Source organism: Cadophora gregata (genome assembly GCF_030347475.1).
Source record: "Cadophora gregata isolate MNR1 chromosome Unknown scaffold_12, whole genome shotgun sequence".
NCBI classification, from domain to species: Eukaryota; Fungi; Ascomycota; class Leotiomycetes; order Helotiales; family Ploettnerulaceae; genus Cadophora; species Cadophora gregata.
The window spans coordinates 1,785,120-1,809,477 of NW_026695935.1; the positions used below are offsets into that span (position 1 = coordinate 1,785,120).

The following is a 24,358-nucleotide window of genomic DNA, read 5'->3' on the forward strand; positions in this document are numbered from 1 at the left end:
TGTAGGAGCACAGCTCAAAGAACGTGTATTTGAACTGGCTGTTGGTTTGAAGGATTACCAGAGACGAGAGTCAAAGAAATTGATGTATTGAGTAGGGGAGGAAGAGAGTGACAAGGAGGACAAATAGAGGGGTATTTGTAGTCAGGAGCTAGGCGCTGGAGGCCGATGCGGCGATGCCAGATTGTTGCTCGTCCTGATAGGGTCTAGTGGGCAGTTTGAGGCAGCATTGTTCGAGGTGAATCCTACGGCAAGAGTTCTTACGGGTTGAGATCAATGCCGTCCGTCAAATTCACAAGTACTCAACAGGCTCTAAACGTTTCGCTCAGATTAGGCATTCACTGAAAGCGATCATTGCAGCGCCATCATGAACGGAACAACCAGCGAAAATGAACAAGATGTAACGAACAAAGTGTGGGTTGGTAAGCTCAACCGAGCACGATTACTGATTACTACCAGAGATGCTAATCAAACTCTCATTCACATTTTATCAATTCCCGAGAAGGCTGAACAAGACACAAAAAGGCCAGAATGCTGAACAATATTGCGAGCCCAAGATATCGGGTCAGAAAATATCAGTTTCTGAATAACCACAACTCTGAGGACACAGGTAACAACGTGATTTGGACTTGATATCTGCTGATAAGACTGTATGCTTGGGACAGCCTTTCAACCTCAGATTGAAGTAGGGAATTGTTGGATTGTGCTTTAAAGTTGTGATGTAGAGGCTGTTCCAGGATTCACGAACCTATGACTGAAGTGGACAAATCAACATGGAAGGAAGGTGAGCGTTGTAACTTGAAGAATACTGCAAGATTTTGAACAAGCCAATTGCAGCGAAACTGAACAAAGTGCAGGGCGGCAAGATTGAAATGTGCACTGGTCACTTGTACTTTGCGAACCATTAAAGTGTCCAAATTTGACGAAGAATAAAGAAGAAAGAGGGATGAATGGTGAGCAAATGGCGAGGACATGTGGCCGAGAGTCGACGTCTTGAAATTTGGACACGATCCCAGTGTAATTCTGCCAGTCTAGTCAATGAAGTACTCACAGGGGTGGTGTAAATGTGGAATCCAGCTGATTGGTCCAATACCATAGAATAAGATCGTGAAGAGCCATTCTCTCAGCATTAAAGCAGTTGTGCATGATTGACCTTGAAAGAGAGCGAGGTACGGAGGACCGGAGGCCTTACATTCTAAATGGTATAGCGATATCGGGGACTCTCATCTCCCAGCTCTGCAAGTTCATCCTCAGTCATCCCCTCAACTTTGTAATCTTCCAGCCCAGAGTCCCGCTTCTTGTTCGCACGCGCGTAAACAAACCACTACAGCATCTGTCAGCGATATTTTTCGACCTCATATCAGAGTTCATCTTACCAGAATAGCATACAAGGTGCAAGCAAACCCGACCATCGACAACGTAACCGCATGTCCCGTTACATAGCGTGGCTTATCAGCAGTTGGGTAGATGAAACTGCTCAAGATACCAGCACAGTTCCCAATCGTAAGCTGCATTCCTGTCGCAGTCGTTCGCTTTCCATATCTAGGTGAGTTGTTCGGTAGCCAGGCAACAGGAAGACCGACGACTACGTAGAGCCCTCCAGCAACCATGAAGCATCCGAAGTAATGGGCACCGGATGGGGCTTTGGATAGAAGAATTCCGTAGCCGATGATACTTGAGGCTCCACCAACGAGAGTAAAGATGGCGCGTTTCGAGGTACGATCAGACAGGTGAGCAGCAATCATGTATAAGATAGCTCCAGTGGCGTAGCAGGGAACAGTTAGAAGCTGAGTCTCTGCTGTAGTCCATTCTAAGAAGGGATCAAGATTGATTCTCAAGCTCCTGCGAGGAGGAGAACTTACTGCCGAGCTGAGATATGATCGTTGGCAGGAATGTCGAGAAGCTATGTACGAGTCATTAAACCTCAATTCCGATTCCGAGAAACAGGGTGAGCATACCCATAAAGCATGGTATCAACGCCAAACTGGGCAAAGTAAAATGCCCAACACTTCCAATCCCTGAAAGCTTTCATGACATCTTTCTTTGAGAATTCCTGCGCAGCAGCAGTTTGACCATATTCGCAAGCCTTGCGAACATTGATCAACTTCTTGTCCTCATCAGTAAGAAAATATGCCTATCTAAATCAGCTCTGGTTTTTTTTAGTCAACGCGACCCGGTTTACCGTTTGAGGATTGTTGGGCAGCAGCCAAAGTGTTGCAATGCCCATAAAAACAGTTGGGATGCCTTCAAGAATGAAGATCCTAATATTGTCAGCACGGTCAAGTAAGTGCTTCAAGAGCGACCTACCATCTCCAACCACTTTGACCAGCAACACCATCCATGTGTCCAATTCCGTACGCAAGCAGTCCACCGAACCCTCCAGCTAAAGCAGCAGAGACAAACAGGTACCCAATCCGTACTGCCAGCTCCTTTTTCGTGTAGAAGAATGTCAGGTAGACTGCCAAGCCAGGGAACAAGCCAGCTTCGACTGCACCGAGGAACAGTCTCACGACTAACAAACCGGCATAGGATTGTACAACCCCGCCAAGTGTGGCGATAATACCCCAGGATGTGGCAATAAATGCTATCCAACGGGAAGGAGTGAACTTTTTCAGTACACTGGGAAAGCATCAACTGGTGCAAGCTTCAGAAGTTATTTTTTATCGCCACTTACAGATTTGAAGGGACCTCGCAAATGATATATGTGACGAACAGAAGCGAGACCGCAGTCTGATACATATTTCCATGCATGCCAAGGTCTCGCTCCAGATGGTACAATCTCGCATTGCCGATGTTGACCCTGTTGGTCCGCTCAGTACATGCAAAATCTGCAAATCAAGTACACACAAACTGGGAAAGACTCACCGATCTAAGAAACTCAAAAGATATAAAGCCATCACAACAGGAATGATATGGATATCTAGCTTTCGCACCAACTTCCGTTCCGCTTCCCCACCGAGCAGCATTCGCTGGTTTTCAACCCCGACATGTTTGGGTTCGGCAGTGGACATATTACCTGAGCCCTTTTCCAATGTCTCGGCCTTGTCCACTCCAGCATTAGCTGGCGTTGAGTTGTAGTTATCCGTCATGATTGTGACTGATTAGGGTTTGAAAAATTCAAATTGTTGCAGTGGAGATTCCGGGTACAGAAATCACGTGGCATCGAATTGAGACTTTCAGAGTACCTAGATGCCTTTGACTGAAAGAGAGACCAACTGTTGCGGTACCGTCGTGTATTTATGTGGTGATCCTCATATCTGTGTAGCTTACAATTGTTGCACAATCACATACCCTCTTATCTTGAAGCAGGCTAATCTATCTTCGGCCAATACGAAACCTTGTCGTACCAAGACATTAGAAGGTGGGATGCTTCCCATCGAGACATAGGAACGTAACGCAGAAGTGAAAGTTGGGATAAATGCGAAATCTATGAAAAGTAGCAGGGTAGGACTGACGTACTGAAAGAAGAAGTCAACCTGGTTCAGGAACTAGAGTCGCACGTGACCAACCTCCTCTACATATTGATGACGCTTCACTTCAGCGTCCGAAGAGGAAGACAGATATATTATACATTGGCGACAGCTTCATATGTTTTCCCCAGATAAGGGCTTCCATAATTCCACCTTGATTCCGACAAAGCTAGATTCAGCTGATGAAAGCCTCCAGAATATCTTCAACACCCTTCAACATCCACTCGGCCCCCTTTCCAGCATCGATGATCGTACAATCAATGCTGAGTTCGCCTCTATCTCCACCACGCGGAACCTCCAGGATCTCGAACTGGTTGCGCACCAAACACTTTGGCAAATAATCACCATCATTCAACCGTCTTTCTTTGACCAGCGTCTCGGCTTTCTTCTCGCTTATTTGCAGGAAGAGGAAGTGGAGGCTGATCTTGGATTTCGACCATGACTTCTCGTTTGCTTTGTTATAGTCGATGACGGCGGACCGAAAGAAATTCCGGTGCGTGCGCTTCAATGCAGAACAGGACACCACAACCAATTCGTGTTTGGTAGACATGTCGATTGCTGCGTGTGAAAGCTTTCCGAGCCACGCCGCGTAATCGAGACCGTTTAGTGGAGATCCGGACTTCATTTTCTCTATATTCTCTTTGGGTTGATACTGTATTGTATGAAATTTAATTGCATAGTCTTTGGCATGAAAGGGAGGAGACTCCGAGCACTTTTGCTTACCTGGTCACCTTCGACGTGCTCAAATCCCCGCTTCTCCTGGAGAAACTTGCCGACTGTGGACTTACCACAGCCACTTGGACCGAAGACAACAATGATATGCCTCATACTGGAATTCTAGATTTGACGCCGATGTTTCGCTGAATGTCGTGCTTGATGTGCCTTTGTAGATGCAATCTCAGTCGTCGAGGTGTGGCAGCCTGAGAGAGGCTGGGACTGTGTCGATGCGATGCAGGTGAATTTCTGGTTAGAGGAAGCAAATTGTCGTCCGAACAGAAGAAAGAAAGCGAAGCTATATTATACAGGATGCTTTGTGTCCAAAATTGAATTGTTTCAAATTTTTCAGCACATCGCCGACATTGTTGTTTGTGTGTTTGGGGTTTCAAAGCAACACTACGCCACGCCTCTTTCTTCGAACCTTGAGTTTACCGGATTGGCATTTATAAGAACACCTGCGACTGTGTCGGGCGGTTACAGTAAAGCGTACACTCATATGTACCATTTTAAAGCATAATCGTCGCTTTGAAGAACAACAACGCGGCCCGTCCACGGTTTGGCTGAGTGACTTACGAGTATCAGGAATCCTAGTGATTAGATCAATATAAGACATTCGCCATGTCATATATGCGCATTCCCAGAATAGCAATTCACAATCTCACAGTCATTTAGTGATGGTAGTGAGTTTGAAGTGTAGTGTCATTAACCAAATCCTGAAGCACCAGTAAAAACCCCGTGGGGAAAAGGTTACTTCCACCTGTCCTGATGAGACAATGACAATTACAAAATTTACATGATTTGTAGAACAACAAAAACAAGTAATCCTGCGCCTGTCCTGATTTGACAAATATCTTTAACCAATTTGTAGTCCTCAAAATGAAAGTACATGAACTGAAGTCACAAATACATGAATCATGAAGTTCCAAATCCTCCGCTTCTGACAGTTCACCGAAATGATCTGAAAGCCATCGCACTCTGAAGGGGGAAAAGATGGCGGTTTGCTTGGTCGATACCCCTTTGTTGACGTGTTGCTGGTCGTTGAGGTGTAACCTGTGTTGAAGCCGGAATTGCCCCCCACAAGTCTTCGGGGTCGATCCAGGAGTCGGCGCCGTCGATATTACTGATGTTTGTTGTCATCACCGTTGTCGTCGTCGTCCCAGTGGTGGCGTTGGGTTCCGTCACTGGCCGTATGTTCTCGCGATGGCGTTCTGTAAATGTTTGTCGGGTGGCGGATCGTTCGAAATTGAAGGCATCCTCCAGGTACTCGTCCATGAGGTAGTTTGGAAATGCGGGTCGACGTCGATTGGCTTCTTCCTGGAGACGATTGCTTTGAGGACTGATTTGCTGCAGGGAAGGTCGGAACGGATCCTCATGGTGGGTTTCGGTGACGGCGAGGTCATCAATTTCAACCTCAGAATCAGAAAATATGTCGTCGTTTGACTCGTCTGATGTTTGTGGCGAGAGTATTGGAGATGGTGGTGCCAAGACTTGTAGTGGTAGTCTCTCTTCTGGCTCAGGTGACACCTCACGAGAAGGTGTTGCTGGTGGTGATGAAATACCGAAGTTGGCCAACTTATCCTTGTTGGCTTCGTTGATGACGGCATCGAGATCCCCAGCTGTTATAGACTCCAGATCGTCCATGTCGACTGAGAGGTCAGATAGGTTCTCACTCCTTCCAGTGGCCCTGAGTTGTGTTCGATGTTGTCGGGTAAAGTCTTCGAATTCAGATCTAGACTGGTTCGAGAGAATCATGCTGCCACTCGTGTTGGGTGCTAGGTGAAACGAGTCTTCGGCGGCGTCATCGCTACGTCCGTTTTGGCTGCTGGCGCGGACTTGGACGCGACGTTGGTTAGTGAAATTCTCGAATCCGAATTCCGACTCACTGGAAGGATCCATACCTCTAATATTGCTTAGCGCGATGCCTTCTTCAGTGGGTTGGGTGATAGGTTCCGCGTTGTTGGTGGCCATGGTGACTCCAGGGTTTGCCCTTGGCTGTGTTGATGGCTCCCATGGCTGACGTCTTGTGGGCTCAGTAATTTCAGATATTGGTGTGGTGTGAGTGCGGGCCTGACGTCTGGTTGTGGTTGATGGTGCCATGGCTGTTGATTTCTGTTGACGTGTGCGGGACCTCGAAGTGGAATTGTCGACCTTGGTACCGGATAGTTACGACTTTTCTGAGTTGCTGGCTTTTTGAGTGTCCAGGCGGATATCCAGAGTTGAGTTGCTTTGGAATCCGACCACGTTGATGTCGTGCAGGAGATAGAATTTGTCGGAGCGGCTGTTTTTTCTGGTTGATCCTCTTCTTACTGCTGATCTGTTGTTCAGTTTGTGTGTGTGTATGTATTGTTTTCGTTTTCTTCTTGATGAGAGTTGGATAGAGCGTGGATGATCTCCGGCTATTGGCAGAAGGGTTTGTTACGAGAATTGTTTCTCGAAAGTAGAAGATGATATTGTGATTGTGCAGAATACTGTTTGAAGAGGATGAAGAAGAAATCGCAGGATGGAGGACGTCTCTAGAGCTTAAGTACCTCGTAGTGCGAGTCGCGTATTCTAGACAAGTCTTTAGTACTATCGATTAAATCTCAATAAATGAATGATATTGACAATTTGGACGACTGAAATCACCAAGCTGACTTTGTACCAAGTTTTCACAAGTAATGAAGCCCACCATTGGCCTGTTGATGAGGGCTAGCGTCAGTAGCGGTTTGAAACGGTTCTCCAAATAGTAGCCTGCAGTAAAACAATAATTATTATCTCAAAAAAAAAATACTCAAATAATTGAGAATATATCATTAGCGCGACTGAAAAATTGCAATCAGATATTCAGTTGATGGCGGAGACGTTGATCCAGATCGACAATGCTCCGCACGGATCACGCCACAAATGTCTCTCATAGTAATTTTTCTCAATAATTTCAGGCCGGCATCATGATATGGTCTTCAGCGCCGACATTCATAGTGCTGTGATTCTTGATCACGACTGTTGAGTGGTTCTCAGCACTCAACTCCTTCCCAGCATGCTACGAGCATGAGCAGGTCTGCAAGCACAGTAAACACATCAGATATTCTTTGCCGCAAGTCCAATATGATATGCTATATACTGCTGCTAAGTTTGAATGTCAGCAGACCAGATCAACATCGTAAGCTGAGTAGGCCCAAAGCAACAAAACCTTCTGTTTGAATGTAAACAATTATGCAAGGTTAAATTGTGGATACAGCCAAGACTGTCCATTTGACAAAGACTGACTTGCATCTGAAAGGAGTTTATAATGATAAATGCCGTCTAGTCATTGTGTAGTCCCCTTACCCTCTCAGCTAGCTTCTTCCTCCATTCATGGCCTCTATGTCACCTTGACCTCATCCATCTGTCCAGGAGCATTCAAAAACAACGAATAAACGTTGCTGATACCATTAATTCGGGCTTTTTTTTTTAAACAATTTCCCGCGTACTTAATCAATCACAGAACCTTCATGCTTCCCCTCAATTACCGCCCCTTTCCTCCTCATCACAGCCATCCAAGCAGCCTTCTCCTCCATCTTCCTAATGTTTTCCAGATTTACTGTATCGATATCATTCTCGTCAGCATAAATCTGCTACGTCATATTTGAATAATAACAATAATTTATTATGACTCAGACCGGCGTGTAGAATGCAATAGAATGATTGCATCTCTCCGATGCAACCCAGTATGGCATAGTGACAGACTGCCGGTAGTGTTCCACAGTCATGGTTAGTATCTCTACTTGACCTCGCTAAGTGTTCGCTTCCAGCATTTGTTGACTCTGGTACCTACCTAGGGCTCGAATTATTGAACTCTAGCAGCATGACAAGTGTGGTTCCTACCCTAGAAGTGTTTGATAGCTCATATGACATTATGCTTGCAGTTTGGACAAAAGTTTAGGCTAGAGTTTGGTAATACCTAGTGGCCTCTTTTGGATTTGACAATGTGGACGAGCACTCCGCTTTCAGGTCACATGGAGCTGACACGAGGGGCAAATGGAAGCTTGATTACAGATATAAATAAGTTGATGCTGAAGCAGAAATGTCTGCTGCATCCAGCGTAGAAATATGCTTGGATGGATCCGTTCAGATGGACAGAAATGCAAGTCACGTGAATGGCGAAGGACCACTGAAGACAATGACGGCGAGGCAACGCGTGGTGCTTACTTAGAATGAAATTCTTCATCTATTGTAACCGTCTCTGTTTTTCCGTACATCAGCTATTTGATGAGTTCTGAGCCAGCAGATCCAGCGCCTCCTTCAAATCTCCCAGCTGAGGACTAACAGACTCCTTGCTTCTCAAAGTCATGACTGCGCCAGTCTGCGCAATGTTGATCAACCTCTCATCCAATTTCACACCCTTTGCTAACCCAGCGACAAGGACACCAAGGAAAGTATCGCCAACCCCATTGACGCTAACAACATCTTCCACCACCTCAGTAGCTGGGAACAGTCGCATGTACACGCCGCCAATTTCTGTGCTGCCATTTGCGCAACGAGACAGAATATAGGGTGCTGAAGCTGCATCAGTGAGGCGTGGATCGTTCGGTTTCAGGAGTTCAGTCATGAGAACACCGTCTGCGCCAAGCTTGGTGAGGATCGTGGGGATGAATGGCAACAACTGGATTGCCTGGATTGGAATCCCTTCATCGGTGAGCTTGTGATTGGTGATAGACACGAAGCGGTCGCGAGCACCGGAACTTAGAATGCCGAGGGCATCGATTGCTTGCCACCATTCCTGAGACTCGAAATATTCGTGTTTCTTTGCTGCTGCATGCATTGCCGCGAGTTCATGCTGGTTGGGTGTTGCCAGGTCCAAGACATTGTTTGGGAATGGCCCCAGATTTTCGGCTGTGCCTGAAGGATGCGGTTCGAAAATACCAGCTGACTTTGCGACAGATACTGGCTCAAATGCGACCCTTGCATTCAGTGACCGTGAAGCGTGATCGATTAGTCCCCTGATCTTGTCCTTGCGCCAGTTTGCGTCTACCACAACCCATTTGAGATCTGGCGAGGGTTTCATTCTTATTAAGTTTTGGGGACTGACGGATGCAAAAATGCTCATGTCCGCCATAGCGAGGACCAGGTCTTTTTTGGCGTCGTTGACGGCTACGTACTGTGCCGTTCGGAATTTGGAAGGCAGTATTTCCATACATGATGTGTCGAGGCCCTCTGCTGCCAAGGCAGACATCACAGTACTGCCAGCTCTGCGTGGTCTTAGGAAGTGGTAGTATGGAGGAACGGATTGCTCTTACAGATCTTCTGCGACAAAACTGCGCAATTGAACACAAGCATTCCCACCAACGCGATGTGCAGCTAATGCGACATTGTGGCCAACACCACCAATCGAAGGAACGATTTGGGCGATATTCGACGTCAAGAGTTGAGGGGAAGTGGAAGCAACTTGGTCACCAGCTTCTTCAAGTGGGGCATAATCACAGGATAGGTCAACGGCGACGGAGCCGAGAACATGTACTGAATGCTGTGAAAGAGTGAGCAAAATTGCAAGGCGAATAGAATTTATCCTCTAGCGTAAACTAGGTACACATTTACGTACGTGAACGTTTGAGTTAGACTTTTGGAGAGACGCTCCACCGGAGTTTTCAAAAGGCTTGATACGAGTCTGCAGATCTTTTCTTGCACTAGAAACTTTAACGACTTTTGTGACGTGCCATGGCATCATTGTACAGCTTACCGTGGTAGTTTGTGCGCTGAACTTCTGAAAGCTGCCAGTTCAACGGCAACTCTCGCTGCCATAGCAACATTGGATTCTATCAAAGCTTTGTTTGCTGGTAAGCTGTTACCTTTGGTGAGTTCTTTGATCCTTGCAAGGATGAAAGGAGTGTTTGCATGTCCATGGAAACCTTGCTCGGCTGCTTCCTTTACGGCTTGGTTGATTGCAATGTCGATCTCAGCTTTGGGGATTGAGTAGTCTACCGGAATAGGGTTCGCAAAAAGCAACCCCGAATGCATTCCAGAATGCCCGCTTCTATAATCGCCCAAGGTTTCCTGCGCGTCTTACGTCGTCAGTTCAGATCGCGAAAGTGGGCCGATATACTCAGACTTACAGATCATTGAAGCTGCCTCTCTTGGGTTCTGAACGATCCCATGACTCTTGATTCCACTGTCTCGAGTGTAGAAAGCTGGAAAATCTATATCCCCCGTCCTGCCATCTGCAAAGGTACAAACGGTAGCTCCCTGCGTTTCAAGGAATTCCAGTGTCCGCGGAATGTCCAGGAAGCTTTTACAGCCACTGCTTACTACTGCAATCGGCGTTCTGCCAAGCTCAGTGAGATCAGCAGATATGTCCATGCTGTCTTCACCTCCACGATGTACACCTCCTAGACCACCAGTTCCAAACACTTTGATGCCAGCTCGGTGGGCTAGAATCATTGTTCCAGAAACTGTGGTTCCTCCATTGAGCTTGGTGCCAGATAATCCCTAAAGCGGTCAAAAGTCATGTTCATAGGAAATCAAGAAAATCTCACCATGCCCAGAATGTAAGGGAGATCTCGTCTGGAAACCTTCATCGTTTCTGGCTTGCCGGCTGATGAAGCGAGCTCAGTAATCTCGTTTTCATTGAGCCCAATCCTGGCCACCCCGTGCAAAATACCAATAGTCGCTGGTACAGCGCCATTGCGGCGAACGATCTCTTCAAGACCCAATGCAAGAGCCACGTTGTCCGGGTATGGGAAGCCATGCGTGTAGATTGTTGACTCCAAAGCCACAACTGGCTTGTTGTTGCTCAAAGCATGTTTGACCTCATCAGAGACCTTTGAACAAATGCTGTCTGGAAATTCGAAGTCTTGCGTTTTGCTGCCTGGGCCATTCTGTCTAGCTTGTTGCGATTTCGCTCTTCTCACATTCTCACTGTTCCACCCCCCAGTGGTCTGAATTTTCCTAATGGATAACACTGGTGTATCATCCTCTATACCTATGGTAGACTGGAATCTGCGAGATATGCTGCACGCCGGAAGTCGTGACTTCGCTCTGAGAGTTGCACTATATATTCCGTGCAGCGCCTTGTGCTGTTGGTGAAAACCTCTCAAGATGCCGTGCACATAACATTGACGAACCTTTTGCGCTCTTCCAACGCCACCACATGATACAGAGAGCGTTCCCATCTCAGCCTTTGCATCACGGTCGCTGTGATAGGCCAATTGCAAGTCCAGTAGATTTGAGCTGTGTCGTTACGGTTGACATCTCCCACGTCTCGAAGATGGGAGCTATCACGTGTGGTAAATCCCAGCCACAACGAGCCACATCCCGGTCCTAGTGATAACCCAAATCAGACGTCTCCAATCTATATGATACACATACCGTCTCAACCTTACCAGTTCGTGCCATCGCAGCAATCAATTCTCGGAATACCGGCATCAGTCTTGACTGTAGGGCTGGCCCGGCAGAGCCTAGTATGCATTACGGTAAGGAGGCAGGTGCATCATACCATTACGATACGAGTGACTTCATTTCCCTGTCCAGTACCTCATATGATAATGCTGATATTGCCGCTGCCATGTCTGCCAACTTATCCCCTCTTTCATGACGTCCCGATAGATTTTCTTTTTTCCCGTCCTACTCTTGCGATTGAAAGAAATAATCAAGAATGATGTTTCTGTTTACTGTCGCTATTGCGCTCCTGGCGAGATGTCTTACTGCGCAGGAAATCCTCAACGGCCAAATATTTACGCCTGGCATCGCGATTGTCGACGCGCCGCAGCCTAACACTCCGTTAGGAGGAGGTATGGCGCGACTCCCTAGAATCTTGGGCGCATATAATGATGGCAACTAGATACTCTGCATGTCGCTCTCGATGTCACCTCGAACGGGCAACTCCAGCTGCCACCATACCCTTCCGATCCCGTATCTGCCATCTACAACATCACAATCTTCCTCTCGAGTTATACGACGGGCAAGAACTTCACCGTATCGAATGGCACGGCCAGCCCAGGAAACGTGAGCCTGGGAGAGATCATGGCGCAAGAACCAGGAAGCACAGTAAAGCATGTCAACTGGGTATGGCCAGATTGTTTGGTTGGAGACGGTGCGCCGAGCGATAATGATTCTGCTAGGGTTGCTTACAATGTAGGGATTTTCATCGGGAATATAAGAGGTGGTACGCTGATTAGAAACAGATCTCCATTCGCCAGAATTTCCGTTTGAATGGCACTGATATGTATACGATCTTTGATCTACCTATCAAAGTGACAAATTCGATACCCGAAGATAGCAACAGGCCGTCCTGCGACATCTTGAACAATCCCCTTCTGGACCAGGCAGCATTGAATGCTTCTGCAAATAGCTTTACCCGGATCGCTGGAACTCCGATTGAAGGGAATGGCAAGAATGGAGATAAGAATGGAATAGGAGGCACCAAACCAGATGGGACAGCTGGGGATGGGCTTGGTGGAGCTGGGATATTGGACTGGGGCACGGGTGTACACAGTATATGGATCGGAGCTTTTGCCCTAATGGCTTTGCTGTAGAGCACCTTTCCACAGGCACATCAAGAACGGAATTTTGATTCGAAATATACTGTCATTCTGTTTCACGGCAATTCGATCTACCAGGCCCATAAAGCTTCTTCTCCATTTCAGATCTGCGCACTTGGGAATACATTCCCTGGTTCTATTCAGGTACCGACATTTCCGGCCCGGCGATTGCAGATGGTCGGCTAGGTGTTTACTATGTGGGTCGATGAGACTCAACGTCTTAGTCATTTGAAACTGTATGTTCTTCTCTGAAGAACTATCGTAATCATACTATGATTTAATGGAAAGTCTTGCATCATCAGATCTGGGGGCTTCGGGGAGCTCGTTCCCAAATTCTCGGGCTAACGAACGAATATCACCTAATGCCATAACCTGTGTGCAAAGTTATATCCCCATATCGTCGCGTACGCTTTCTCAAGCGTGATCCAACACGACTCTACTTAAATCTAGTCAATAAAAAATATGCAATATGAGGGACTAATCCCTCGAGAACAAAGGAATCAAACCAATCAAGCATCTTTCGAAATTGGGCTTCTGCTCGTATGGAATTGACCGCTTTCATGGGATCCGTGGGTGTTAAGGTTTGTATCAGTGGTAAATTACCTGAAGCTTCCGTGGGTTCCACAACAGCTCCTGAGTACTCTTCTGATTCGTGCTGAGCCATGATGGAGCTGACGGAGCTAGTGGCTCGGTTCCGGCTAGACGCCTTACCTACCCCGCGTTTGAACTAGCACCTCGGTCCAAACCCGACCACATGGAAGAGCTGAAGAGCTCAAACCCTGGAATGTGGTGTAGCTCAAATAGAGTTATCAGGGCAGGGCCGAGACAATGCGGAGAAGATCTGGGGCTGGGCGAGCTCCATATCAGATCTGTCTCCCCTTCCCTCATTCATGCCTTTCAATCGCTTCTTACCAAAAGAGCATCGACAACAATCGTTATCAACCCCAGTGAACACATCATCCACAAAACAAGCCTCCATTGTCTGGATATTGAACTGGACAATACTTCAAAATGCCTATGCACAACGGCTGGCTTCCACGAGAAGGTATTAAGCGCTCACCTATACTACCTACTGCCCTCAAGGACACGACCGATTAACTAGCTCAGGTCTGACAAGTGACCCCATCGGACGCTTCATAAAGAAGACTGCACTCAACCCCGCGTTCACGATCGCGTTCCTCCTCCTCGCACGCTACACCAAGAAAGGAGCCGACCTAGCAATTCTCCATGAGACGGCCTACTCTCGAATCAGAAAGCTCTTCTTCCTCGGGCTCGCACGATGGGCATCCAACTATCTCGACGCGGGTGTCTTGGATAATTGGACAACGGATACGTATGATTGGAACAAGGAGATTGTGCTGATAACTGGTGGTGCAGGAGGTATTGGTGGGAATGTCGTGAAACTGCTGGCGGAGAAGGGTATCAAGGTTGTAGTGCTGGACGTGATTCCTATGACTTTCGAAGCTCGTGAGTGTGGCCCTCAGTCGGGATATGTTTCGCAGGGACTGATGGGACGCAGCATCAAACGTGTATTACTACAAATGTGACATCACATCTCCAGGGAGAATTGCCTCAGTCGCAGCAGAAGTCCGCAAGGATGTGGGAGAACCAACCATTCTCATCAACAATGCCGGCGTTGCTCGCGGAAAGAATATCCTCGATGCCACGGAGAAGGATATCCGCTTTACATTCGAGGTCAACACCCTGGCCCACTATTGGATGGCAAAGGAATTCGTCCCCGCCATGGTGAAGTCGAATCATGGCATGGTCGTGACAGTTGCATCTTTCGCCGCCTACGTCACAGTTCCCAATATGACTGACTACGCCGCGTCGAAAGCCGCGGCACTATCTTTCCATGAAGGACTAACGGCCGAGCTGAAGACTCGATATGGTGCCCCCAAGGTCCGCACCGTGGTCATCAACCAGGGCTACACCAAGACGCCTCTTTTCCAAGGCTACAATAACGACTCTCCATTCTTGGTGCCGACCCTCGAACCAGAAACTGTTGCTGAAGCCATCGTGAAGAAAGTCCTCGCTGGACACAGTGGACAGGTCATTATCCCTGGGTTTGGTGCGACCCTGACTTTCTTCAGAGGCTTCCCGCACTGGTATCAATTGAAAGTGAGGTCCAAGGGAGAGAACATTATGACCAATTGGAAGGGAAGACAAGTCATTGATGTTGAGAAGTGGAATGAAAAGGATAATGGGGAGAGCGCGTAAGTTTGGTCATGGGTTGACAGTGACTTGTGCTAATTTCGAGGTAGCTCGACGGTTCTGGTTCCGCCTGCCCAACAGTGAGCGCTTCTAAGCGGTGCTCAATTAGTGGTCTGTATCTTAAAGGCATATGTCTAACTTCATCTCTGAGCTTGTATGTACTGTACCTATGAACGTCCACGATTCAGGTTCCCTGTTTCCATGCATCCATAAACGTGCTGTATTTGCTCGATCTACTTTTTGAGCTTTAAATGAGATCCGGTTATCACTCCGAGGCGGCAGTGAAAAGAACGACATATGCAGCATTGCAGAATATATTTCACTATGTATATGTCTGCATCAGGAACGCAAAACTTGGCCACGGGGTAATCATGAGGACTAAGTTTTGGAATATCAGGAAGAATATCGATTAACATTAGACGACACAAATGATGAAAAGCAAAACTTGAACTTTCGCTTGGTCGTGTCTGGGACCTGGAAAGGTGGGTTGCACAACAGCTGCATGATGCAGCTTCAGCCGCTTTCAATTCCAACATTTTTGCCGCCTTTGAGGCTCTCAGATCTTCAGAGGCAGCACCACTCGAGCTCTGTGAGAGATGTTGCTAGAGCATTGATCTCGAGCGAGGGTCATCAAGAATAGTACTCCTACATTATTTCCTAAGGAACCTAAAAGGTGCCTAGGTAAGGTAGGTTCGAAAGGCCTGCAACAGACATGTCACATGACGTCGCCTCGAAAGTTTGTCACTGCAGGTGGAGCAATTATGAAAGACAGATGGCAGTCATCTCTTGCAGCTTGCCATATTTACACGACAACGCCCTCTATAGTTCCGAGCCATCGCCGATTCCTTCTACCAACCAGATCACTGTCCATGACCTTCAGCTTGGTCAGCGTAGGAAGAGTTCCCGGAGAGTCTTTCACGTGCGTGCATGGATCGAGCTATGTGCATGCTTCACTAGGCCTGCAGAGCTTCACACACGTCGGAAAATTGCTACATGCATGTGCCAGGGTCAACGAAGCTCCCCTCATCTAGGATACAATGAATTGACATGTGGTGGTAGTTCTACTGCCCCCACCGGCTCCCATTCAGATTGTTGACTTTCTGAGCAGACGCTTGCCCTAACACTCCGGTGATTCTTCTCGGACGTCTTATGTCAACCCTCAAATATCTTAATTGCTTTCCACCAACAAGTACTGCCTCGAAAACATCTTTCTTCGTGATCCATCATCCCTCGTTTCACGCATGTGAGGGATCATTTGGTTACCAGAAACTGCCACAACTGCCAAGCGGCTCACGACTCCCTACGCCCGGAAACACGTACATGCTATGTGAAAGTCAGCCGATACCTGGTCTATGGATCCTACAAGATCAACAGGCACATCTCCAATGTGATCAGAAGCCATTGTGGCCAAAAGTTGGGCGACCGGGGAAACGTCGGGACAGCGCGGTCCTCTCGCAATCACGGCCCGGTCTACCGAATGTCAAAAATCAACAATCTTCTCTCAACCTCGTCGAGTAATATCACGAAATGTCATGGTCACCCGACCAAATTGCCGAAATATAGCCATTATATGTACATTGATTAGCTTTTGTGCTACGAGAACTTTCTCCCATTTCAAAGTCATCTCCCCAGAGGAAGCCAGGGCAAACTGGAGAACAAAGTCTGCGATAATCTCTTTCATCCACTTCATCGGCAATAAATTGAAGACTTTAGAAGAATCTTCAGTTATATTTCATTATAAGCCAGTACATTATGGAGCAGTACAGTGATCTTCTCTGGCGGGAGGTTTCACCAGGTCGGTACGAGAGAAACATTGATGAACCAGAGCAATTCTACACTTCAATGGCAAAGACATATGAAGCAACAGGGCATACATATTTTGCAATCACAGCATATACTGGAATTTCAGTATCAAGATCGTCTACATCAGAGGACTCTGGCATCGATGCGCGTGTCGAGAAAGCTCTCCGTTGGGCTTGGAAGAAGCTCAGGCACGACCACCCTACCCTTGCAGCACCTGTGGAGTATGATCATGAAACCAAAAGATGCAAGAAGATGTACAAAACTCTAAGGGATAAACAAGAAGTGGATACATGGATGTCTGAGACCTTCAAAGTGGTCGACCATGTCCAAACTGGTGAAGCATTTGCCAACACTGATCCGCCAGTTGGATCTTACGCAACTTTGTATATCGTTACTCCCCCGACCTGTTCTCAATCAGAAAAGAATTTTCTCAGACGAGATATCATTTTCCGAAGTCACCACGATCTCGTCGATGGTGTCGGCACTCTCATGCTACTCAACAACTTCCTTCAGCACGCTTCAACAGCCTTCGGAGCTGTTACAGAACTACCTATCGAGTTTGGAGCTGAATACAGGAATCTTTCACCCCCTCTCCGGGTCGCGGCTGGTATCCCACAGTCTCCAAACGCCGATCAAAAATCGAAGCTTGCCAAGTTACATTCAATCAATGAGGCTTCCAGGACTGGCAGCGAAGTCCTCAGCCTTCCTTTTTCTTCGACTGTTCAGACCCCTGGCAACTCTCAGCGTACTGCCATCCATTTTTCTCTCGGAGAAAGTAGTAGTATTCTAGCAAAGACGAAAACCTTTCGCTCAACGGTCACGCAAGTCTTTCACGCTGCTATTGCATTGGCAGTACGTGATCTACAACCAAAGACTAGCCAGGTACGCCCAGGTCGATATTTCAGCTACTCCCTGGTCAACCTTCGACACTGCTGTATACCTCCATACCACAAGCCACGCCATGCTGCCTCAGTGTATCACTGCGTATCTGCGAATCACCTTGTCGTCGATCTCACTGTACCTGCCGAGTCAACGATTTCGGCGGAACAGGCACCCGAGGAATTTCTCACTACCCTTGAACAAGTCCGGAACTTCTATCACAACGCCACCATCGACGCCGATTATCTGAGCATCGTCCCGTCGTTATTCACTGCCGTCACGCCAGAGTATCCAACTTCTGTTAGTAATATCCCCGCACCAAATCAGAGTCCTTCGGTATCGCTCTCCAGCCTCGGAATTGTGGACCGTATCGCGCAGCCAGAGCATGGCGCGTTCGAAGTGATGGAGCCGTGGGTCATGGGCGCTGAGTATTCGACTGGTATCGGAGCATTCCTATCGACATGGAACGGAATCCTGTGCCTTAGTGCTGGCTACAATGAAGCGTTTCATTCGAAGGCAGAAGTAGTGGATTTCCTGGAGAGGGTGCAGCGGATTGTACTTGAAGGGCTGGAAATATATGGCTTGGGTTTGGGCGATGGAAATCAGTTACCGCTAAGGACGGGCTAACAGACTGCTTCAAAAGTCTCTCTATGAGTTCAGATACTTTAATGGAAACCTCGTTCTCTTTTCCATTGCGCTTCACGACGTTCGGGATTGTGAAGCTAGGATCGCTTAATGACACGTGACGCCATGCCCGATACGGTTGGAAGTCAATAGACCGGAAGATGATCAGGATCCTTAGCGTCCAATCATTATTTGCAATTCATAGGACTTCTGTCGCCCTAAAAAAGTAATCTGAATGGTCCTGCCGTATTTTTCTCCATTTATACACCACCGTTGAAGCTCCTGCTAAAGTCTAGAATCCGCTTCTTGATTTCGGAAACAAAGCAATCTCGATACCTGAGACATCTCGAGCTCACCAGACTACTTCCGTGACTGTTGTTTCCTTGCCTAAAGGTGCCGCTTAAATTGTTCTCAAAGCCCGAAACAAATGCTTGCACCGGGCGCGTCACCAGCCGGCCTGTCCACGGGTCACAACACCAGATTCTGTGGTCTCGCGCCAGACGAGCCTCCGCCTGACACATGCTGATTTGAAAATGAACAGGTTTTTGCCATTTACAGACCCAACTATTCCGGTGTGTCTTTCAAGACTTCAACTCTTCACGAAACAGAATGTCTTCCATGGCAGGCAGCGTACCTGTACCGGTGAGACAGTGCAAGGCTCGCTCAGGCAGTGGCTGATCAAGACGGTGGAACAATGAACGCCGCCGTGGATGGTTTTCCCTTTTCCAAGAACAGAAAATCTTCCCTAGAACAATCCATCCTTTCGAATGGGTACAATTGTCTCCTAGTGTCTATAAATAACCTGACTTTCCTATTTGTACTTGTTTTTTTTTCAACAAACTTAGTTCGATCGTTATCAAGCTTACATCATCGTCTAGTAATCGACAAAACTCTTGCTAGGATTCTCTAGACACTATTCCACGACACTACTTCTTCACCTCCAACCCGTTTGGACCAACCACCATCCCTGGACCAACAGATCTCTCCACAGCCCGAGCTCCGCGCCGAAAGCAGAACAAAGTGCAATCTGCGTGTCAGAGAAGAACGCGCAAGAAAGCATCTCGTGACTGTCGGAATTTATCTAAATCCAAGTATCTTTCAGACATGGAGCTCGCTAACGGAAAAGTCCATAGCGACGCGAATGCTGGGTTAACCCGGCTTCCGACCGCAAAGCCCAAACTACAGAAGCAAGCCGGAGACCACCAAGAGAAATTCAAAGCAATGCCTTGGGATGCTCCCGAACTAGAATTTGAAGATCCTCTTTTTGGCATTGAAGTCGTAGATCACGAACAAGACAAGTTCGTGTACTTCGAACCTCCCGAACTTCATTTTTCCGACGATGAGGATGAAAGCACAATTTCGGGATATTGAATGCCCGATCAGCATCTCTCTTTAGATTGAGCTTGTTCATGTTTGAATATTTGGAACAGAAGCTTGGAACCGAGGGATAATGCTGTCCAGGCAAGTCCCCTGGCTGTCAAAACAACCACAAGAGATAATTCAAAATTGTCAAAGAAACAAAAGTTCTGCTCAGCGTCCCGAAACAAATTGTGTGATTTTGGAGAATATGACCGTATTTTCATGTGCTCCCAAATCTATATTGACCATTTACTTCACTATCACAAGACGCCACCTCATTTATGTCCATGGGATTCAGACCAGTCCCCTTCCACAGGTGAGCGTCCCTCCCTCCAGATTTCTGGCCTCCTTCACCTAACCGAGCATGAACAACACCTTTCTCTACTTCCTCTAACCAAATAAGAGATTTTGGCCTCCGAGTACAAGCACTCACATTCTATGTCACCAAGAGCTTCCTCAGCAAAAGGAAATCCACAGTAGTTCGCGAATATTCACACATAAATCGGACAATTTCCTCCAAACGACTGCAAAATTTCTTTATTGAACTTCCGCTTTCGCTTATCAAAGCGGAAGTAAATAAACAAAGATCCGGATAGTCTGATCTCCGCCTTTTCCCCTGCCAGGAAATCATCTCCCACGTCAAGATCGTAAGAATAAGCAAAAGCCTAGAGGAACAAATATAAGAGCAATGGTCATGGAAAATATATGTATATCCCAGCTTCCCTTTTTCTCCAAACCATTCTGTGATGCATTACCTAGACCACAACTTCATATTCACGGGGTTTCACACTTCACGCCTGGGCTCTGGGATGCACTACCGCCAACAAGACAGAAGTTGAAGCTACTTTACCTCACTATACACGCTGAAGTACCTGATTCGCAGAGCCACGGTTCCGGCGTGCGCTACTGCATGTCAGCAGCACCGCGAAGTCATTTTTGGCTGCAAATTTCGGATTTGATTGTTGCCTATATAATATATTATATCCCTCTCCATTCATGAGGCTCAAGTAGAAGTCCTCGATATTCCGTAAACCGTTCCGTGTATCCAATCTACGCATCGTTTCAATATTTACAAGTTTCGCTCCCCTCCGCACAAGATTGCTACTCATCAAACATTACCTCGCTGGCCTTTCGTATATACACTCCATCTCAGACGATCTTGTACAGCCATTTGGCAGTGAAGAAACAGGACATCCCAAAGAGGAGAAGTCCGGCGGTGAGACACCAGAACCACGTCAAGTCGCCCTCGTACTGTTGGCCTGGGACCCAGACGTTCATACCCCACAGACCTGTGATAATATTCATGGGCAGGACGATCGTACCCAACACAGTGAGCTTTCCGAGAACGTCGGCGGTTTGTTCTTGTCTCTCGTTCATGCGAATGTTGATTTGCGCGAGGTAGTTAGCATGGGACCGAGCAAGAATCCTGCATCTGTTAGTAAACATAAACGAAGTGTGAGAGAGGGACTTACTTCTCGTAATGGGACAAGTTTCCAGTCATAGTGACAATATGATCCTGAATGTCTCCCAGATAGAGTCCGATCTCGCTTCGGGGGGCAATTTCCCAATGCTCGTTGCATCGCTTCGCAAACCCTTTGATGACATCTGCCTTGTTTCCTAGCAACCTGTACAGACCCATGACTTTCTTTCTGCAGTCACCAACCCGTCGTAACATGTCACCACCGCTCTCGCCACTAGTGCCATCCCCTGCGTCCGATTGCTTCTCGTTATATTGTTTCTCATCCTTCGTTGGCGCATGAAGCTTCAAGATCGCGTCGTCAATATCATCAACCTCGTCTTCAATGTTCTGAATCAAGGGAGCAAAAACATCAGTGATGTCGTCAATTATAGCGTAAGAGATCCAGTCTGAGGAGAGGATTAAGTAGTCACTCAGCTGTCGAATTCGACGGCGAACATTGGCGGGGTGAGGCGTGAGGGAGAAGTGGAAGCTGATCACTCCCTCGCGGAAAACCACAACATACATGTTGACCGGCTCCAGGAAATCCTCATTATTCATGTCTTGTTCGAAAGATCGGTAATTCACAAAGTAGTAATTTCGGAACAACTCCACTTTCTCCCGAGCTTCTTGCATCATAATATCCTCTGCAGTCAAAGGATGAATTCCAAATGTCTTCGAAAGAACTTTCATCTCAGCGTCAGTTGGGGACAAGACATCGAGCCACCAAGTTGGTCGGTCTCCATATCGTTTAGACTTCTCTGGTTGTGGAGAAGGTGCGGTTGGTGGTGACTTAATTGGAGGGGATTTGACTTGGCCATTGGGAGTCGCAGCCCCAGATGTTTGCCCTGAAGTTTTCTTTGCATCTCCAGCGAGAGATCCACCACGCCTTGAGTCGGGTCTTGGCGGGTCCATCAAAGACCCTTGTCTGGTGTGTACCCTCGAATCTCCATTAGTTCCATCGACATGTCGAAGATAAGTATCGTCTCGTCGCTCTGGTTCTTCATCTTCTGAATCTGAACTATCACTTAACTCAGGAGGATCCGGAATAAACAATTCTCGGAAACTTCCCCCAGGCTGTACCAACTCTGATATCGTCTGGCTATGAATTGTGCTCTGGAAGTCCTCATTGAAGTAGGTGAATCTGTATGGTGCATCATCCTCAGCTCGATGCCAGCCTTTGTGGATTGGTCGCAATCGACCCCCAATGAGCTGCGGCTCGGTTATTTTCTTTGCCCGGCGCTCTTCGCTCCTCCCTTCCTTCTCAAACCTGCTCCACTCATCGAGCATAGCTAGATCAGGCCATTTGCCTCTCCTGCGCCGTGGACCACCTCGTCGGTAAACGTCATCCTGACGTTGAGCCATATCTTCTTCTGCCATTTCCGACATGCTCTCGATTGGGAAACACACATCTCCTTCGGCCTCGAGCGCAATGGTATGTCTCCTGCCTTGGAACATATTGTCCTTGTGAGGTGATCCAGGCATCGAAGTATCATCAATTGCATTATCACGATCACCATCCCTGTCATCTCGCATGGAGGCTCTGGAGGGGGCGAAGTCATCTCTCACCATCATATCTCCAAAGCTCATATCTCGATTCGAAGCCCCGAGTGTAGGACTACCTGGTACTGAAGGAGGGTAGTTGACATTGTACTCATCATTGTATGATGGAAAAGTAGGGCTTTGACGATCGAAAATGGTCTTCTTTCTACTTCTCGACGAAGCTTTGCTTGAAGAACGCTTGCCACTGGGGCTTGGTCCAATTGATCTCGAAGAATTGTTGCCCGGCCCAAGAATAGCCCCAGAACTCTTTGCCCTCGCCGAGGAGGAAAGTAATGGCGCTCGCTCATCAACTTCATTATCCTCGTCGTCGCTATCCTTCTTCGCGGTTCGAGGTCGGCGACTACTTGACTCAGATGGTACGAAGGGGTTCTGGTATTGGGGTCGATAGGATGACGGACTATCGTAAAGTGGAATTCCGAATGCACTCTGTCCCATGGTCGATGCTCTACGAGGTCGCAGACTCTGTTGTTCGCTTGGGGCAATCCTATTAGCTAGATTTGGCTGTAAGTTGCACTGTAAACATACCGGTGATCCAAGAGGGCTTCGCTTTCAATGCTTGTATTGCTCAAATTACGCCCTTGCAGACGGTAGAAACTTGCTCGGGCAGCATTGTCTGTATTCATCCGTGAATTTGACGGCTCTGGCAATCCTAGCCCATCTTCAGTCGATGCTGCAAATGATTTTCTCCTCCGTTTCTTCTTCCCTCCCCGATGGTTCCTCTTCTTCTTCGGAATGGGAGAATTGGTCTCTGGTCGCAATGTCGCTGTCGAGCTGGCAGCGTTCCCAGAAGGACTCTGTATAGCAGTCGGCTCTGGTCTCTGAGGTGTTTCCTCTGCATTCTTCAGAGGAGAGCCTCGTCGCGGAGGTGGCGCGGCCATATTGCAGCGATGAGCTCGTCACGGATTCCAAGAGACGCCCTCAAACTTCTTGTTCTTCTCCAACTGGCAGGCGCACTGCTAATTGGTGAAGCTGGATTGCGCAAGGATGTACGAGGCTTTGGCGAGAATATCTCGCTCTTTGTGCAATGTATGGATTAACAGCTACAGCTGGTTTTCCGTCGGAGAAGTTGGCGATGCGCTAAGAGGGGCTTCGGGCGCGTCTGGACTGTGGTCTGGAAATGCCACACGCCAGCAACTCCAGTAGAGTATATCTTCAACCGCAATTGCCCAGACTGACGAGTTACGAGGAGATGTGCGGCAGGGATGGGCTGTTGGTGATGTTGTCGAGTTGCACGTTGAAACCGAGGGATTCCTGCCAAATTCCCATCAATTGAATCAGACGTCATACCTAGTTTCTCATTGGCCAAGATTCTCACGTGCTCACTTGCCTATTTCGTCTTCTACAACACCAACAAATATTTTCAGAATGAGCGCGACTTGGGCTATGCTGTTCATCCATAGTCTGAAAGACCGTAAGCATTTCTGGTGGTATTGGTTCATGTTTTGTGATAGAAACTGGATTAGCGACATTGAAAGGCTTCTTAGCTGCATCAATTTTCAGTGCAGCCAACCAAGTACCCCTAACTTCCTTGCTTGAACTCAACTTTAAGTTCTGTAAGCTATGAGTTGCTATGCAGCCCCGCACTGAATCCCCTCCATTCGTCAGGTACATTAAACTGACTGAATTTCTCAACATGGACGGCCATGATTTGGGCCGAGATTAGAGGTGTCGATATAGTTGTAATAAGTCTGATCGAACTTGGCAACTGTTTGCATTTTAATAGCTTTGAACGCGAAACTGGGAAGATTCAGAGGATAATTTGCCCCAAACTCCGCCAGCTTCAT

At 47.5% G+C, this 24,358-nt stretch overlaps 9 protein-coding genes across 9 annotated transcripts; 4 read left to right on the forward strand and 5 right to left on the reverse strand.

Moving 5' to 3' along the window:
* Nucleotides 1–832: 832 nt before the first annotated feature.
* ONS95_003381 (uncharacterized protein) lies at nt 833–3,264 on the reverse strand. Its single transcript, XM_058496688.1, has 8 exons — nt 2,863–3,264; nt 2,672–2,797; nt 2,305–2,616; nt 2,180–2,258; nt 1,956–2,131; nt 1,860–1,900; nt 1,374–1,807; nt 833–1,321 (listed from the first exon to the last, which is right to left on the reverse strand). The coding sequence occupies exons 1-8, from the start codon at nt 3,084–3,086 to the stop codon at nt 1,193–1,195; spliced, it is 1,521 nt and encodes a 506-aa protein (XP_058353940.1). The 5' UTR covers nt 3,087–3,264; the 3' UTR covers nt 833–1,192.
* Nucleotides 3,265–3,642: 378 nt separating this feature from the next.
* On the reverse strand, nt 3,643–4,295 carry ONS95_003382 (uncharacterized protein; the record flags this gene model as incomplete). The annotated part of the gene is made up of 2 exons (XM_058496689.1): nt 3,643–4,119; nt 4,191–4,295. 2 exons carry the CDS (start codon nt 4,293–4,295, stop codon nt 3,643–3,645), a joined length of 582 nt encoding a protein of 193 aa, XP_058353941.1.
* A 570-nt stretch (nt 4,296–4,865) lies between these two features.
* Nucleotides 4,866–6,911, reverse strand: ONS95_003383 (uncharacterized protein). Its single transcript, XM_058496690.1, has 3 exons — nt 6,789–6,911; nt 6,083–6,734; nt 4,866–6,016 (listed from the first exon to the last, which is right to left on the reverse strand). Exons 2-3 carry the CDS (start codon nt 6,279–6,281, stop codon nt 5,130–5,132), a joined length of 1,086 nt encoding a protein of 361 aa, XP_058353942.1. The 5' UTR covers nt 6,282–6,734; nt 6,789–6,911; the 3' UTR covers nt 4,866–5,129.
* Nucleotides 6,912–8,312: 1,401 nt separating this feature from the next.
* ONS95_003384 (uncharacterized protein) lies at nt 8,313–11,374 on the reverse strand. The gene is made up of 6 exons (XM_058496691.1): nt 10,673–11,374; nt 10,253–10,625; nt 9,880–10,201; nt 9,742–9,826; nt 9,440–9,666; nt 8,313–9,391 (listed from the first exon to the last, which is right to left on the reverse strand). The coding sequence occupies exons 1-6, from the start codon at nt 11,306–11,308 to the stop codon at nt 8,401–8,403; spliced, it is 2,634 nt and encodes an 877-aa protein (XP_058353943.1). The 5' UTR covers nt 11,309–11,374; the 3' UTR covers nt 8,313–8,400.
* A 135-nt stretch (nt 11,375–11,509) lies between these two features.
* ONS95_003385 (uncharacterized protein) lies at nt 11,510–13,357 on the forward strand. The gene is made up of 3 exons (XM_058496692.1): nt 11,510–11,926; nt 11,977–12,269; nt 12,320–13,357. The coding sequence occupies exons 1-3, from the start codon at nt 11,791–11,793 to the stop codon at nt 12,668–12,670; spliced, it is 780 nt and encodes a 259-aa protein (XP_058353944.1). The 5' UTR covers nt 11,510–11,790; the 3' UTR covers nt 12,671–13,357.
* Nucleotides 13,358–13,431: 74 nt separating this feature from the next.
* On the forward strand, nt 13,432–15,305 carry ONS95_003386 (uncharacterized protein). Its single transcript, XM_058496693.1, has 4 exons — nt 13,432–13,721; nt 13,784–14,143; nt 14,196–14,892; nt 14,941–15,305. The coding sequence occupies exons 1-4, from the start codon at nt 13,688–13,690 to the stop codon at nt 14,972–14,974; spliced, it is 1,125 nt and encodes a 374-aa protein (XP_058353945.1). The 5' UTR covers nt 13,432–13,687; the 3' UTR covers nt 14,975–15,305.
* A 275-nt stretch (nt 15,306–15,580) lies between these two features.
* On the forward strand, nt 15,581–18,469 carry ONS95_003387 (uncharacterized protein). The gene is made up of 2 exons (XM_058496694.1): nt 15,581–15,945; nt 15,999–18,469. Exon 2 carries the CDS (start codon nt 16,643–16,645, stop codon nt 18,197–18,199), a length of 1,557 nt encoding a protein of 518 aa, XP_058353946.1. The 5' UTR covers nt 15,581–15,945; nt 15,999–16,642; the 3' UTR covers nt 18,200–18,469.
* Nucleotides 18,470–19,300: 831 nt separating this feature from the next.
* Nucleotides 19,301–19,567, forward strand: ONS95_003388 (uncharacterized protein; the record flags this gene model as incomplete). Its single annotated transcript, XM_058496695.1, has 1 exon — nt 19,301–19,567. The coding sequence occupies one exon, from the start codon at nt 19,301–19,303 to the stop codon at nt 19,565–19,567; it is 267 nt and encodes an 88-aa protein (XP_058353947.1).
* A 928-nt stretch (nt 19,568–20,495) lies between these two features.
* Nucleotides 20,496–24,019, reverse strand: MNR2 (CorA metal ion transporter). The gene is made up of 3 exons (XM_058496696.1): nt 23,100–24,019; nt 21,028–23,046; nt 20,496–20,981 (listed from the first exon to the last, which is right to left on the reverse strand). Exons 1-3 carry the CDS (start codon nt 23,450–23,452, stop codon nt 20,705–20,707), a joined length of 2,649 nt encoding a protein of 882 aa, XP_058353948.1. The 5' UTR covers nt 23,453–24,019; the 3' UTR covers nt 20,496–20,704.
* Nucleotides 24,020–24,358: the final 339 nt, after the last annotated feature.